Consider the following 16,167-nt stretch of genomic DNA (forward strand, 5'->3'; position numbering starts at 1 on the left):
GGCCTTGGCAGAAGGTGATTGGATAATGGGGATGGATTTCTCATGAATGGTTTAGCACTGTCCCGTTGATGCTGTCCTCATGATAGTGAGCTCCCATGAGAGCAGGTTGTTTAAAAGTGTGTGGCAAAAAATATAAAAAATAAAAATAAAAAAGCATATAATAGGCCAGGCGCGGTGACTCACGCCTATAATCCCAGCACTTTGGGAGGCTGAGGCAGGCGGATTGCCCGAGCTCAGGAATTCAAGACCAGCCTGGGCAACATGGCAAAACACTGTTTCTACTAGAAATACAAAAAATTAGCTAAGCATGGTGGCACATGCTTGTAGTCCCTGCTACTCGGAGGCTGAGGCACCAGAACCTAGGAGGGGGAGGTTGCAGTGAGCCGAGATCGTGCCCCACTGCACTCCAGCCTGGGCGACAGAGCAATATTATCTAAAAATATATATATTTAAATATATATATTCAAATGTATATATTTAAATATATATATTCTTTCTATATATAGATAGATATAGATCTCTATCTATCTATAGAAACAAAAATAAAATAAATAGAAGTCTGTGGCACCTGACTCAGTCTCTCTTGCTCCTGCTCTAGCCATGTAAGACATGTCTGCTTCTCCTTCGCCTTCTGCCATGATTGAAAGTTTCCTGAGACCTTCCCAGAAGTCAAACAGCTGTCAGCACCTTGTTTCCTGTACAGCCTGCAGGACTCTGAGCCAATTAAACCTCTTTTCTTTATAAATTACCCTGTCTCAAGTATTTCGTTATAGCAATGCAAGAATGACCTAATGCAAGACTCTATCCTGTAGGCTTTACATATATTATCTCGCGTAAGTCTCATAAAAATCCCAAGAGGTAGTTTTCATCGCCCCATTTTATAGTATGGGAATCTGAGACTTAGAGAAGGTTAATCACTCACCTAAGGTTACTGAGCTTGTCAGTTACAAGACCAGAATTTGAATCCAGGACTGTCAGCCTTCAATCTCTGGCTTTCTTGCAAATAAGAGGGACAACATTTGCTAAAACAAGAGCAACACTCATAGGAGAAGGAGGAGGATGAACTGCAAGCTTAGCCTGGAATGAACATAGAGCCCAGGCTCAGAGCAGCATAAAGCCCTGAAACAATGTCTGATACTGTGCGAACATTCCAAGGCCAGACCTGAGCTCAGGATTCCTGGAGAGAAGCCTCCTGCCACCTTCCTATCCACAAATGTTAATGGGTTATGAAAAATAAGCCCTCTCACCAGGAGGACTTTTCTTTTTTCCCTCCTCAAGGAGAATATATGGACCTTTAGACTTTATATGGTAACAGTAATTATAAAAAAGGGGAAAAAAAAACACTTTCTGGTAGTCAATTGTATAAAAATAATTTTATTTACTACTGTAAATAAAGTAGTGCAAAGAGTAGTTTGGACCCACAATATTGCATTACTGATTTATTCACTACCTTAGCAGCATGTAGTATACAGACATTCTGCTCTTCCTCTTCCTAACACACACACACACACACACACACACACATCCCTGTACAGACTCACGCAGGCATGAGGGGTAGGGATGAAACTATAAGCTAGAGGCTTACTTTCTGCATATTCCATTGCTGCCAGTCTATTCTAACGTGTAATTCATGGAGAAGACTACAGTTAAGTACTAAGAATCTTCTAAATGTAATTTCATGGATTGCAATTGAAATGTAAAAGATATCCGACAATGCCATTAAATGATTCAGAAGCGCTAGGACCCTAGAAAAATTCAAGGAGAAAAATGTAAACCAATTTACAAAGCTATTGCCCTCCCTGCATTTCCAGGCATAAACAATTTATTTCAAGGTGCCTTATAACTGCTAGGTCTTGGAAGTCAAAGAGAAACCTATCAATTCAGCTTTGAGGAACAGGGCTGTGGCAAGCACAGGTACCAAAATATTATCCACCTTGTAGAGTAGTCATAATTTTCTGTTCTTCAATAAAGGGATGAAGCACGCACTATGATTCTTAAGACACATCTTAGTGTATAAGAATCCAGATCTGCCATAGGGCAAGCTACGACTCCTAATACATACAGTCACTAGAACAAAAGTCTGTGATGGCCCAGTAAACTTCCCCACATGCCCTATGATCAAGATGTTCCTTGTATGTGTTTGATGACCTTTGGTATTACCACTGCCTGATCTGGGTACTTCCTTGTAATTTGACTTTTAAAAAAAATGACACCAATTGCAAAATTTGCATCCAGTTGACAAGACATTTAAGGTGTTTATCAGGATCATGCCCTGGCCCCAGCTTCCCAATACCAGCTGTTGAAAAGATTCTCTCTCATCTGGAGAGAACTGGAGTGCACAGTTCACCCACGTGGCTCCGGGTTATTAGTTACTGTGGGCTGGTCTTGGTCAGAGGCATCTGCAGCTGGAGTCACAGCTGGACTTGCAGTGGACGTGGCAGTGTCTGGGGAGGCCTGGGATGGTCTTGGAGGGGGATCGCTTGCTGCAGAGACACATGCACAACAGGTGCTGAATACTCAAAACAGTGCATTCAGAATGTACAACCACACCTAGAGACTCTGGCAAGCCAGGAGAGATGCATCTAGTCTAATGAACCTGACACTAACTAGCCAGACAACTCTGGACCCGTTATCTAAGTTTAAGAAGATGCCACCACATGCTGACCATCTGATTTCTAAATAAAAACCCTTCAAGAGTTTCACCTCCCAGTGCCGATGCTCATTCCTAAGGGGACATTCTAGGAAGTTCAAGAACGGGTCCCCAAACTTCTGGCTTTTCTGGATGTATGCGGGAATTCTTCGGGCCCCTTCCAGTACCTACAGAAGAGGTCGTGGATTCCAACACTCTTCTGAAAGAATAGGAGAGTGATGGGGAGGGGCAGGATGTTGTAGAATGATGTACCCCTTCTAAGGTCATTAAAGCCACTACTCTGGCAGGTGATCTAGTGATTAGAGCCCCAGTGATGAGGTACAAAGACCATTTTGCAGCAGTCAGGAGAACTGGGTTGGACAAGTCTCATTTATCTGCTGCTAACAAGTGACCTTGGGATAGATACAGATGGCAGACATTTTGGTTGTAAAATGTTTGAGTCTCCTGGGCCTCGGTTTCATCGCTTGTGAATTGAGAGTCTTGGATTAGATGATCTTGAAACCCACTTTGATCCTAAGATTTACCTTCCTGATGATCTCTGAGGAAGTTAATGAAGTACTAAGGCATGTATTTTCAAGCTCAGGGAAATGTTTAAATCACCATGGTAACAAGATAAATCAGCAATCAGTTTTCTGATTTAAAAAAAAAAAGTGCCAATGTGTAAATGTAGAAAGAATGCATAATTAGCATTGCCACCATTTAAATCTTCGGTAAGAGCGTAGTAAAAATGTTCGATGTTTCTACAGGAAGTTAGTCATTATCTGTGTGAGGACTCCCCTTCTTCCACTGGGGGGTTTGCAATCACTACACAAGCCCCCCACAGCCCGGCCTAATTTTAAAGTGGCCTCTTTGTCTCTGCTAACCTGGAATGTGTGCTAATTTTATTCCTGGACTAGAATCAAGGTAACCAGGACAATAAGCATGCTGTTTAAAAAATTACAGAGTATATTCCAGAGCCAAATAGGAGTGATTTGTGAATTATTTGCTGCCTGGGGGACCATTTTCTGTACATTAGTGAGAATTATCACAAACTGGCCCAAACTGCAGCCCATGGGCCAAACGTAGTCATTGCTTGTTTTTGTATGGCTCATGGTTTAAAAACAGTTTTTACAATTTTACACAGTTGAACAGAAAAAGAGTAATATTTCATGACATGTGAAAAATATATGAAATTCAAATTTTGCATCCATAGTAAAGATTTATTAGAAACCCAGCCACAGGCCGGGCGCCGTGGCTCACGCCTGTAATCCCAGCACTTTGGGGGAGGCCCAGGCGGCCGGATAACCTGAGGTCAAGAGTTTGAGACCAGCCTGGCCAACATGGTGAAACCCTCTCTCTACTAAAAATACAAAAAGAATACGTGGGACTATGTTGGATTCACCCTGAAACGAGAGAATGTTTGCACAAAGGAGGTATAAAGGGGAAAACCCTAGAAATTGTATGCTATAAGTAAGATCATGCCTGCTTCATCTGGGCCTCTGGATCTAGCAGGGACAAGATTCGTGTTACTGAAACACTCTTCAGGAGTGGAGATACTGGTAAGATGTCAAGCTAATGAGACAGGACAGAGTACAACCTCCTCATGAAATCTCTCTGACTATAAAGCTACTGCTTTCTTCATAAGCACTACTTTGTGACATTTTACTATAATTTTAGTAGAAACCTCATTAGCTGGAAATGTAGATGACAGAAAACAGCAGGAAAAGGTTTAATTAATCTTATACATATCACCATACTCTTTTTAAAAGAACATTAGGCTAACCACTTAGCTGGAAGGAATGAGTTGTCTTAAATTATAAATGTATTGAATAGGTTGACGTTGGTTTAAAACGTTACCTAGTTGTACCGAGGAGCTAGCAGTTCTACAATCTTGCTCTATATGGTGTATTCTATTGAGACATAAAGTTGACATGATACTAGTAAGACAGGGCTCTTTCTTTGAAACAGTGACTTCTATTTTCCACTTCTGTTCTTGCCTTTAGCTTCCTTCAGGCAGCTGGTCAGGCTCTGTGATTTTTTGGTCTCAGGGGAGGTTTGTGGCCAGGCAGAAGTGGAGATGGCTCCAGATATATACTTTGGGATTTTTTGTTTTTCAAAAGCCTGATCCATTAAGGCAATTATGCTTGGTGTACCCTCCCAAAGAGTGGACAAGGAGAGTGCTTTTGAGATGCAACAGGTGAGGAAAGGAGCTTTTTGGAGTCCTTGGGTTGTACCCACAGCAGGGCATCTACCTTGCCCCATCAGCAATCAGAAATGAAGACTTGGGAGAAGAAGGGCTAATGACGCTTGGCTTTGGCAAAGATGACGGAGTTCCCAGGTGACCCAGAAGCTGCAAAGCCAATGGACCTGGGGGAACAGTGTAGGCCCAGGGTGATGTGTGTTCTGCTATCAGGCCGGTGACTATCTGAGTGACCCTAGGACCACCCAAACCCAGGGACCTTTCCACCACCGTGGGAGGTATAAGCAGCAAGAAAGACTGAGCTGCCTGGTGGGATGCGAGCCAGGAGTCAAACACAAGTTCCCTTGAAGGAAAGAATACATATATTTATATGTATTCTTTATATATATAAATAAATATATGTTCTTTATATATAAATATATATTCTTTATATATATAAGTATATATGATGAAGATCAAGACATTGACTAATCTATTGAAAGTACCAATTGAGCTATCTTGGTATTTTTTATTGATCAGTCAATGTTTTTGTTGAAATGCTTTAAAAAATAGTTGAATGGGCCAGGCACGGTGGCTCACGCCTGTAATCCCAGCACTTTGGGAGGCCGAGGCAGGCAGATCACGAGGACATGAATTGGAGACCAGCCTAATCAACATGGTGAAACCCTGTCTCTACTAAAAATACAAAATTTAGCTGGGTGTGGTGGCATGCACCTGTAATCTCAGCTACTCAGGAGGCTGAGGCAGGAGAATCACTTGAACCCGGGAGGCGGAGGTTGCAGTGAGCCGAGATCATGCTACTGCACTCCAGCTTGGGTGACAGAGTAAGACTCCATCTCAAAAAAAAAAAAAAATAGTTGAATGGGCAAGGCGCGGTGGCTCACGCCTGTAATCCCAATACTTTGGGAGGCTGAGTCGGGTGGATCATTTGAGGTCAGGAGTTCAAGACCAGCACAGCCAACATGGTGAAACCCAGTCTCTACTAAAAATACAAAAATTAGCTTGGTGTGGTGGTGGGTGCCTGTAGTCCCAGCTACTCAGGAGGCTGAGGCAGGAGAATGGCATGAACCCCAGAGGCGGTGGTTGCAGTGAGCTGAGATAGCACCACTACACTCCAGCCTGGGCAATAGGGTGAGACTCCATCTCCGAAAAAAAAAAAAAAAAGTTGAATGTTTTAGAAAGAGTCCTGACAGCAAAGAAAAACATACTAGGCTTTGGTCATTATGTCTGTTTCTGAGGTAAATCAAGCTATTTATGTGTGGGTATTACCTAGTGTCGGCATGCTTTAATTACAGGTCCAGTGCCCCAGAGGACAAACTCCCTGAGAACTACCAGCTAACATTTGTGGTTTGGTTTTGTTTTGTTTTTGAGACAGAGTTTCACTCTTGTTGCCCAGGCGGGAGTGCAATGGAGCGATCTCGGCTCTCTGCAGCCTCTGCCTCCCAGCTTCAGGTGATTCTCCTGCCTCAGCCTCCCAAGTAGCTGGAATTACAGGCATGCACCACCATGCTGCCCAGCTAATTTTTGTATTTTTAGTAGAGATAGGGTTTCACCATGTTGGTCAGATTGGTCTAAAACTCCTGATCTTAGGTGATCTACCTGCCTTGGCCTCCCAAAGTGCTAGGCGCGAGCCACTGCGCCCAGCCCGTTTATGGAGTTTTAAACACTTTACATTGTGTTACCTCATTTGGTTATCTCAACTACAACAGGCAGTGGATGTACTACTATTTCTGCTATTTACAGAAGAGGGAACTGAGGCACAGATAGGCTCCTTCCTTTGCCCAAGGTCACATAGCTAGCTAGTGGCAGGGCCAGAATCTTAGCAGCATGCCTCCCACACCGATGTTGTTAACTACCGTCCAGCGCTGCTAGCCTTCTGAATGCAGGACAATTTAATGTGGCAAATGCCATGACGTGTCAACTATATATCACAGAGCATATAAACTCAGCAGGAAAATGAAGGTAGTTGGAGCTGAACGCAAAATGGATGGACAGCTCAACTGCAAGTCTTGACTATAAATCATTAATTTTTAAATACAACTGACTGGAAAAAATGCAAATCACAAAATGACAAAGCTCTCTAACTTATAGCAACAATCCTCACCCAAAGCTGCTGACGGGAGGCTCCTAACTCTCAAATACATTTCCTCTTTTTTACACTGTCGGTCAGCATCCAGAGTTCATTATTAAGTTTGTTTCACAACGCCATGGCTGCTACATGCACCCATCCCTGTCTTCCCCCAGCTGTGGGGCAGGTCTCAGGACCTTGTGCACCAGCTCACTGGGGAGACACCAAATGGTAGAAACTTGGTCTCTGAGCAGCATCGCCTTTGCAGCAGCTTCTCCTCACCTCCTCCATGCCTCGATTTCCCTGCCCCATCATCCCATCAGCTTCACTGTACTGCTGGAGTAACTTCCTACTTAAAAATTATTGACAGGCCAGGCACAGTGGCTTATGCCTGTAGTCCCAGCACTTTGGGAGTCCAAGGCAGGTAGATCCCTTGAGGTCAGGAGTTCAAGACCAGCCTGGCCAACATGGCGAAAGCCCATCTCTACTAAAAGTACAAAAATCAGCTGGGGGTGGTGGCGTGCACCTGTAATTCCAGCTACTCAGGAGGCTGAGGCAGGAGAATCACTTGAATCCGAGAGATGGAGGTTGCAGTGAGCTGAGATTATACCACTGTACTCCAGCCTGGGCGACAGTGAGACTCCGTCTCAACATAAATAAATAAATAAATAAATAAGGTCAGTTGCAGTGGCTCACACCTGTAATCCCAGCACTTTGGGAGGCTGAGGTGGGTGGATCACCTGAGATCGGGAGTTCGAGACCAGCCTGACCAACATGGAGAAACCCTGTCTCTACTAAAAACACAAAATTAGCCAGGCGTGGTGGCGCATGCCTGTATTCCCAGCTACTCAGGAGGCTGAGGCAGAAGAATCGCTTGAACCCAGGAGGCGGAGGTTGTGGTGAGCTGAGATTGCACCATTGCACTCCAGCCTGGGCAACAAGAGTGAAAGTCAATCTCAAAAATATATAAAATAAATAAATATAAAAAATATTGACAACTTTTTTTTTTTTTTTTTTTGGACACAGGGTCTCACTCTGTTGCCCAGGCTGGAGTGTGGTGGTGCAATCTCAGCTCACTGCAACCTCCATCTCTGGGGTTCAAGCGATACTCATGCCTTGGCTTCCCAAGTAGCTGGGATTACAGGAGTGAACCACCATACCCATCCCATATTTCAACTCTTAACATTAGTTCTAACAGGGCTGGCAGGTACCACTGTCGGGGCACATTTTGGAAATGTGTGGAGTTTTTTTCTTTTTCTTTTTTTTTAATACTTTTCGGCCCTTACTACTCAAAGTATGCTCTTACTAAACAGCAGTGTGGGCATCATCTAGGAGCTTGCTAGAAATGCCAAATCTCAGGGCTTACCTACTGAACCAAAATCTACTGAACTAGAATCTGCATTTAATAAGAACCCTGGATGATTCATATGCACATTAAAACTTATAAGCACTGGGCTAGAATGTACTTATTGAAATCAATATTATTTTATTACAATTAGTTTCTTTTTATTTCCCCTTTATATTGCTGTTAGGGCCCTATATTGATTTTTAAAAATGTGTGTAGATGGGTTAATTATCATGAATTTCATTTCAAGGTACTAAAAAATATGTTTCAAAGTATTTCCTATGTGAGAGGCAATGGGTTTGAGGCAGATGACAATCACTGCTTTAAAGTATTGTGATCCTGAAAAGAAGTTCGAAATTCTGCTGCCCTACATCCATTCTTAATCTTTTTTTTTTAACTTCTACTTTTTTAGAGACTGGGTCTCATTCTATTGCCCAGGCTGGAGTGCCATGGTGTGATCATAGCTCACTGCAGCCTTGAACTTCTGGGTGCAAAAAATTCTCCTGCCTCAGCCTCCCTAGTAGCCAGGACTGCAGGCATGTGCAATGACACCTGGCTAATTTTTATTTTATTTTATTTTATTTTACTTTAGAAATGGGGTCTCGCTATGTTGCCCAGGTTGGTCTCAAACCCCTGAGCTCAAGTGATCCTCCCTCCTGGGCCTGTCAAAGTGTTGGAATTATAGGAGTAAACCACTGCGTCTGGTCTCCTGGTTTTTATTTCTTTATTTGGGTAAGCTACTTCGCCTCTCTGCCTCAGTTTCCTCATCTGTAAAGTAAAGGGCATAGAATTAAATAATTTTTATGATTGATCCTATCCAGACATAGCCTTCTTTAGGCTGGTCAAGCAGGAAGTGGGTATGTGCTGGAGAAAGGAATTGAAAAAGTTTGAGAAAATGACGAAAATGTATGAAAGAACTATGGGGATATAGGAAGAGCAAAACATCACAGGACAGGAGAGACACGGAGACAAGAATGTGGAGAGACTGATAATGAAGGCATGGAGACAGAAAAAAGAGATGACTTCTGATCAAAGCAATTCCACCCGCCCATGAATTTTCATGGCTACCAGCTGGCATAAAATCACAAAGACAAATTTCAGCTCCTCTAACGGAACTGCATTTGTAATAATCATCACAATATTTCTACAGAGTAAAAATGACAAAGACAATTTGAAATGGAAAACACTGACAAGATGCAAAATAAATGACTATACCTGGCAACAAATTTAGGGATGGGACAGAATTTGCATGAGTGAAGTTTATTAACCAGCAGACTACGGGGCATCAAGCCTGGAAGGTTTTGATGGGTCCTTGTTAACCTCCTCAGGTAAATCAGAGAGAAATGATTTCGCATTAGCTTCTTGCAACAGTGACTTCCTTCTCACCGTGGAAGAGACGCTGACATGCACCTCTTTCACTTTCCATTATCTGCTACACAAATAACAGCTATGCAAATGCTCCAATGCCATGTCCAGTCCTAATCTACCCATTTGTAAATGTCTCTGTTTGCCTTCATGAGTTATTATACCCTTTTGTAGCCGTCCGAGATGGTAAAAAATCAGTTTTCTTGTCTCTTGAGAGACCGGAGTCGTCTGTGGGTGTGAGTACCTACTATGCATGAGTTATCACAAATGACACAACTAGGGCCTTCCTCTTACTCAGCTTATGGTCTAATAGAGGAGTAAATGTAAGAGCTAACATTTATTGAGAAGGTTTTATATGCCAGATAAATATAACAGCTAACATTTAACTACAGCCGTCATTTTGGTAAGTATCTTATGTGCATTTTTTTTCACTTAATATTTTTTTCATTTTATGTTCCTAGGAAGTAGCTACTCTCATAACCTCATTGTATTGATGAGAAATTTGGGGATCAGGAAGGTTAAATAACTTGCCATGAGTCATACAGCTAATGAGTAGCCAAGCCTGTACTCTAAGCCCAAACAGAAGCAAGCAGGGCTCCCTTGTCCTTAACTATTCTATACTAGCTCAGAAAAATAACAATGATTAGTGGAAACCATGCTCAGCTAAATGCCCACTTTACGATTCCTGCTCAGTCCCTCCCTCTGAGTCCGTGTGGCCGAGGATTTTTATTCATTACGAGTGTTTGTTTATCCTCTTACACATCTGATTGCTTGACTGAAATGAAAGGGAAGACTTCATGCTGCCAGGGGCTTTGGCGCTGTGTTTTCAGGCACACAGAGGCAGAATTCTGATAGATAAATTTTCAATGGAAGAAATTGTATTAGGTCAGTTTCTTAAGCTTTTTAAAGAAAGTCCTTATTTTGAGGCTGGGTGCAGTGGCCCACGCCTGTAATCCCAGCACTTCAGGAGGACGAGGCAGCCAGATCACCTGAGGTCAGGAATTCGAGACCAGCCTGGCCAACATGGTGAAACCCCGTCTCTACTAAAAATACAAAAATTAGCCGGGTGTGGTGGCGCACACCTGTAGTCCCAGCTACTCGGGAGGATGAGACAGGAGAATTGCTTGAACCCAGAAGGCAGAGGTTGCAGTGAGCTGAGATCACACCACTGCACTCCAGCCTGGGCGACAGAACGAGACTCCATCTCAAAAAAACAAAATAAAATAAAAAATAAAATCCTTATTTTGAAAAATACAGTAGTAACTTTGTGGCCTCCCACCAGCCAGGAATTTCATACATCTCTAGAGGGATTCCCACCCTGTGAAGACCACCCTAGGGATAGGAGATAGCATGACCAACAGCACCAGGAGGGAAAACACAATTTTTCCAGTAGACCAAAAAAAAAAAAAAAAAAACCCTGCTTTTTTTTAATACATTGCTTTCACTTTTTATAAATCTTTACCTGAGACAGACTGGAAATACTGCACAGTCCAGGCGATCAATATGGATAGCAGAAAGGTTCCCAGAAAGTAGATCTGCAAACATCAGAAGCACGCATTAGTGACTGACAAAGGGCAGGGGCCACAAGGGTGGGGCCGGTGGGAGATGAAACCTACCAGGGCTGAGTGCAGGATAGCACCCCAGAGAAGCCGCAAGTGCAGGTAAAGCCAGGCCAAGGAGCAGGGGCTGAAGGACTCCTCGTTACTGTGGCTCCAGCACCTGCAGACAAAGCCCAGGGCATCTTGACGTGTCAGCCAACTTTGGTGGCACGACTCAGGACTGGCATTTTCAGATCCACAAACCTACATTCTTCTGCTTTTGGACAAATGAGCACACTCAACTGACAAAGATGAGAGACAAAGAAATAAAGCCAGTGGCCAAATAAGTGGTTTGGCCTGATCTGAAATTCTAGAATCCCAGTAGAAATTTTAGAAAAAGGTCAGTTTTGTACTTAATTAAGAGTCAAGTCTGTTCTGCTGTGATGACAGCAAAAACTTAAAAATAAATAAAATAAAAGTCAAGCAAGACGCTGAAGAACAGGACCCACCAGAACAGTATTTCTGTTTAAAGCACAGATGTAGGAATGCCGCATCTTTCAAAAAAGCATTGGCTATTTACGCCGGGCATGGTGGCTCACACCCGTAATCCCAGCACTTAGGGAGGCTGAGGCAGGTGGATTACTTGAGGCCAGGAGTTCAAGACCAGCCTAGCCATCATGGTGAAACCCTGTCTCTATTAAAAACACAAAGATTAGCCTGGTGTGATGGTGCTCACCTGTAATCCCAGCTACTTAGGAGGCTGAGGCATGAGAATCACTTGAACCCAAGAAGTGGAGGTTGCAGTGAGCTGAGATCGCACCACTGCACTCCAGCCTGGGTGACAAAGCGAGGCCCTGTCTCAAAATAAACAAACAAGAGACAAGCATAGGCTAATCGGATTGTTATTCTTTCCATTCTCGTGGAAATTTCTGGTCAGCCCTTGAACTTCAGATCAAGTACCTTCTATATCTTAAACTTCAGATATTAGAAAAGAGAAATACACTCGGGTCTGGCTGAATGTTTTCTAGTAGAAGAAAATCCTGGGCTTTTTCTTTCTTTTCTTTTTTTTTTTTTCTTTTAGTAGAGATAAGGTTCTGCCAGGTTGGCCAGGCTGGTCTTGAACTCTTGACCTCAAGTGATCTGCCCGCCTCAGCCTCCCAAAGTGCTGGGATTACAAGTATGAGCCACGGTGCCCTGCTTTTTGTTTTTGTTTTTTAAATAACAATTTACATTACAATATAAGGGTAAAGCTAACTTTAACCAAGAAGCGAACATCATCTACTTGGGTTCCCTTAGATTCCACAGTTCTAGAGGCTCTGAGCTCACCTTTCGTACAGTTCCTGGAGAATGGAGATGTTATTAGAATGAAGAGTTGAGTCAATTTCCAAGAAATCCAAGATATGGTGTGGGATTATCGTACCTTCCTCGATTAGCAGGGCCAGGTTAAAAAATCCCTAAAAACAAGCCACAAACCAAACTCATCAAATCCTTGAAATAAAACCTAGACACACACTCTTCATCAGAATGTAAATGTTTACAACCTCTAAAATTTTTTTTAAGTCTCTAGAGCCAGATGGTTTTGTCATCTTCACTGATGAATTGTTTCCCTAAATATATGCATCTGAGAAATTTATTTGCAGGAGAACCAGGAGGCTTTCAGAAGCTGCTGTGTCCCATCTGCTCCGAAGCCAGTCAACCGGGAGATCTGTCCTTTCTCGCTCACTCTCTCAGAATAGAACTTACTGGAAAACGTGCCCTTGTATCATAAACGAAACAAGAATACTGAGTTGAATACCATGTCCATTGCCTTTAGACTATGCCCTCGGTTGCCATAGCCCTGTCCGAAATCTGACAAAATATTTCTGTGGCTAGGGCGGCTTCCAATGACTGACATCCCAAGGCGGTGCCTCCCTTGCACAGGATCACCTAAGGGCACTCATCTCAACTTTCCTAGGCTGGTGCAGAAACCTCTTCTCATGACTCCTCTTGGCACAGATTCCCACTATGGTATATTTTCCTACCTCTTCCTCTGACACCTTGTTCTTGATCCTTAGAGGTAGGACCTGTCTTATTGGGCTGTACGGATCCAATAAAATAAACACAGTTAGAGGGCCCGACCAAAGACATCCTTCATAAAGGATGGGTACTATTACACTGCCTGGAGAATGCGCACCCTCCATCACGAGCCGAGCAGGTGGCCAGATTAAGAAACAAGCAATAAACGATGTGGTACTTACCATTAGAACTTGACCAATTAAACCGGATTGTTGCCATTGAAAGAACTCAGGATCATGTTTTTTTGTGTTTTGTTTTTAACTTCTATTTCAACCTTAGGGGTACATGTACAGGTTTGTCATACAGATTATTTCGTTACGTGTTATGGGGGTTTGTTGTACATATTATTTTGTCACCCAGGTGCTAAGCTTAGTACATATTTGCTATTTTTCCTGATCCTCTCCCTCTTTCCAACCTCCACCCTTAGGTGTAGTGTCTGTTGTTCCCTTCTATGTGCCCGTGTGCTCTCATCATTTAGCTCCCACTAAGCAAGAATATGTGGTGTTTGGTTTTCTGCTCCTGCATAGTTTGCTAAGGATAATGGCTTCCAGCTCCATCCATGTTCCTGCAAAGGACATGATGTCATTCTTTTTTATGGCTGCATAGTATTCCATGGTGTATATGTACCACGTTTTCTTTAACCAGTCTATCGTTGATGGGCATTTGGGTTGATTCTATGTCTTTGGTATTGTGAATCATGCTGCAATGAACATACATGTGCATGTGTCTTCATAACAGAACGATTTATATTCCTTTGGGTATATACCCAGTAATGAGATTGCTGGGTCTTGAGGAATTGCTACACTGCTTTCCACAATGGTTGAACTAATTTATACTCCCACCAACAGTGCATAAGTGTTATTTCTCTTTGCAACCTCACTGGCACCTGTTCTTTTTTGACTTTTTAATAATAACCATTCTGACTGGTGTGAGATGGTGCCTCACTGTGGTTTTGATTTGTGCTTCCCTTATGACATGATCACATCTAATGGCTTATATCTTCCCTCTGACCTTGCCTCTGACAGCAATCTAAATGAAAATCATCATTTACCAGGTTGCATACTCCAGGACTTTCACAACCATCGTATGTCGCAATCATGATAAAAATACCAGCAGCTCACGTTTTGAGTGCTTGCCATATGCGAGGCATTGTTCTGTTTTTTATATTTATTCATTTAATCCTCATAACAACAAATCGATATAGGTAGTCTTATCCTCCCTGTTTTATAGATGAGGAAACCGAGGCACAGAGTGGTTAAACAACTTGCCCAAGGTTACACAGCTGGAAAGTGGCAGAGCTGGAGCGTCAAACACAAGAGGACAGGGTGCAGAGTCTCAAATCTTAAACTCCACCATGGTGCCAAGAATAACCTCTAAATAGATGAAGCGTTAAGTATCTTTAAGATGCACACACACACTCACACTCACACAACAGCAGAAAATAGACTACTTCTGCACTCTTTGAAAGGAAGGCACTCTTAAAATTTGAGATATTAAGAGAAAAGAAAAAAATGGCTTTATGATTTTTTGTTTTGTTTTGTTGAGTGCAATGGTGTGATCTCGGCTCAGTGCATAGTCCACCTCCTGGGTTCAAGTGATTCTCCTGCCTCAGCCTCCTGAGTAGCTGGGATTACAGGTGCCCACAGCCACGCATGGCTAATTTTTGTATTTTTAGTAGAGACGAGGTTTCTCCATGTCAGCCAGGCTGGTCTCGACCTTCTGACCTCAGTTAATCCGCCCACCTTGGCCTCCCAAAGCGCTGGGACTACAGGGTTGAGCCACCGCGCCCAGCCAGCTTTATGAAATTTTAAAGTCTCTAATCAATGGAATGATACCAAGATTAAAATAAGTGGGAAAATAGAGTAGGGGAATAGTCATATGCAATGTAATAGCTTAAGGTTCATTATCTGCTAGATAAATATATAAAGAACTAATTATGGTTTAAATTTTTAAAAGTGTCAAAATTCCAACAGATAAATAGGCAAAGAATAAGAATACAGAATTTACAAAAAAGAAAATGTAGAAAATAAATTATCATAAACTAGTATATGTAAAAGTGTCCATCATCACTAGTAATTAAGTAAATGCAAGTTAAAACCAGTAAGAAAGTATCAACATATCATTATTCAATTAGCAAAATTAAATCATGAAAGCATCCACTTGCTGGTAAGATTTCAGTCATCCTTCTCTACTTAAACACTCATCGGTGAGGTATTAAATGGAAAGCCCTTTCAGAAAGCAAAATGGCAGCATGCTATCATGTAGTCATAAAACCATTTATTTTTTTTAAATTTTTACTTCTATTTTTTGAGATGGAATCTCACTCTGTTGCCCAGGCTGGAGTGCAATGGTTTCAGCTCACTGTAACCTCCACCTTCCAGGTTCAAGAGATTCTCTTGCCTCAGCCTCCCAAGTAACTGGGACTACTGGTTTGCACCACCACGCCCAGCTAATTTTTGTATTTTTAGCAGAGATGGGGTTTCACCATGTTGGCCAGGCTGGTCTCAAACTGCTGACTTCAAGTGATCTGCCTGCCTTGGCCTCCCAAAGAACTGGGATTACAGGCATGAGCCACTGTGCCCGGCCTCATAAAACCATTTAGACTGTCTGACTCAATAATACTATTTCTCAGATTATAAGGAAAGTATTCAAACTAAGAGAAAAGATGGAAACATAAAAATATTCATTGTAGCACTAGCTGTAATTCCAACACAAGAGGAAACCACCTCCAAGTCTTCCTTGGTAGACTATAAATCCCATATAGGCAAGAGTATGATCTATCTTTTTATCTTATGTCCCCACCACTAATCATTGTCTAAGACATGGTAGGACTCTATAGATAAATATGTGTCAAATCAATAAATAAGTTAGTAAACAAAAGGATAAGCATCCACCAGTAAGGTAAAGCTTAAGAAATTATAATGTATCAGCTCAACAGAATATGGGGCAGCTATTAGGGTTAATAAT

The 16,167-nt window shown here is 42.4% G+C and overlaps 1 protein-coding gene across 2 annotated transcripts in view; it reads right to left on the minus strand.

The window, feature by feature from the left end:
- Positions 1-1,354: 1,354 nt before the first annotated feature.
- SEL1L3 (SEL1L family member 3) overlaps positions 1,355-16,167 on the minus strand; it is a 117,259-nt gene continuing 102,446 nt past the window's right edge. For both annotated transcript variants that reach the window (XM_055111256.2, XM_034958392.4), the window contains exons 21-24: positions 12,472-12,599; positions 11,224-11,326; positions 11,070-11,142; positions 1,355-2,483 (exon numbers count right to left, since the gene is read on the minus strand). In XM_055111256.2, coding sequence (XP_054967231.1) covers positions 2,344-2,483; positions 11,070-11,142; positions 11,224-11,326; positions 12,472-12,599 — 444 coding nt within the window. In that variant the 3' untranslated portion in view covers positions 1,355-2,343. The remainder of the gene's footprint in view (positions 2,484-11,069; positions 11,143-11,223; positions 11,327-12,471; positions 12,600-16,167) is intronic.

This window comes from Pan paniscus, chromosome 3 (assembly GCF_029289425.2).
Source record: "Pan paniscus chromosome 3, NHGRI_mPanPan1-v2.0_pri, whole genome shotgun sequence".
NCBI lineage: Eukaryota > Metazoa > Chordata > Mammalia > Primates > Hominidae > Pan > Pan paniscus.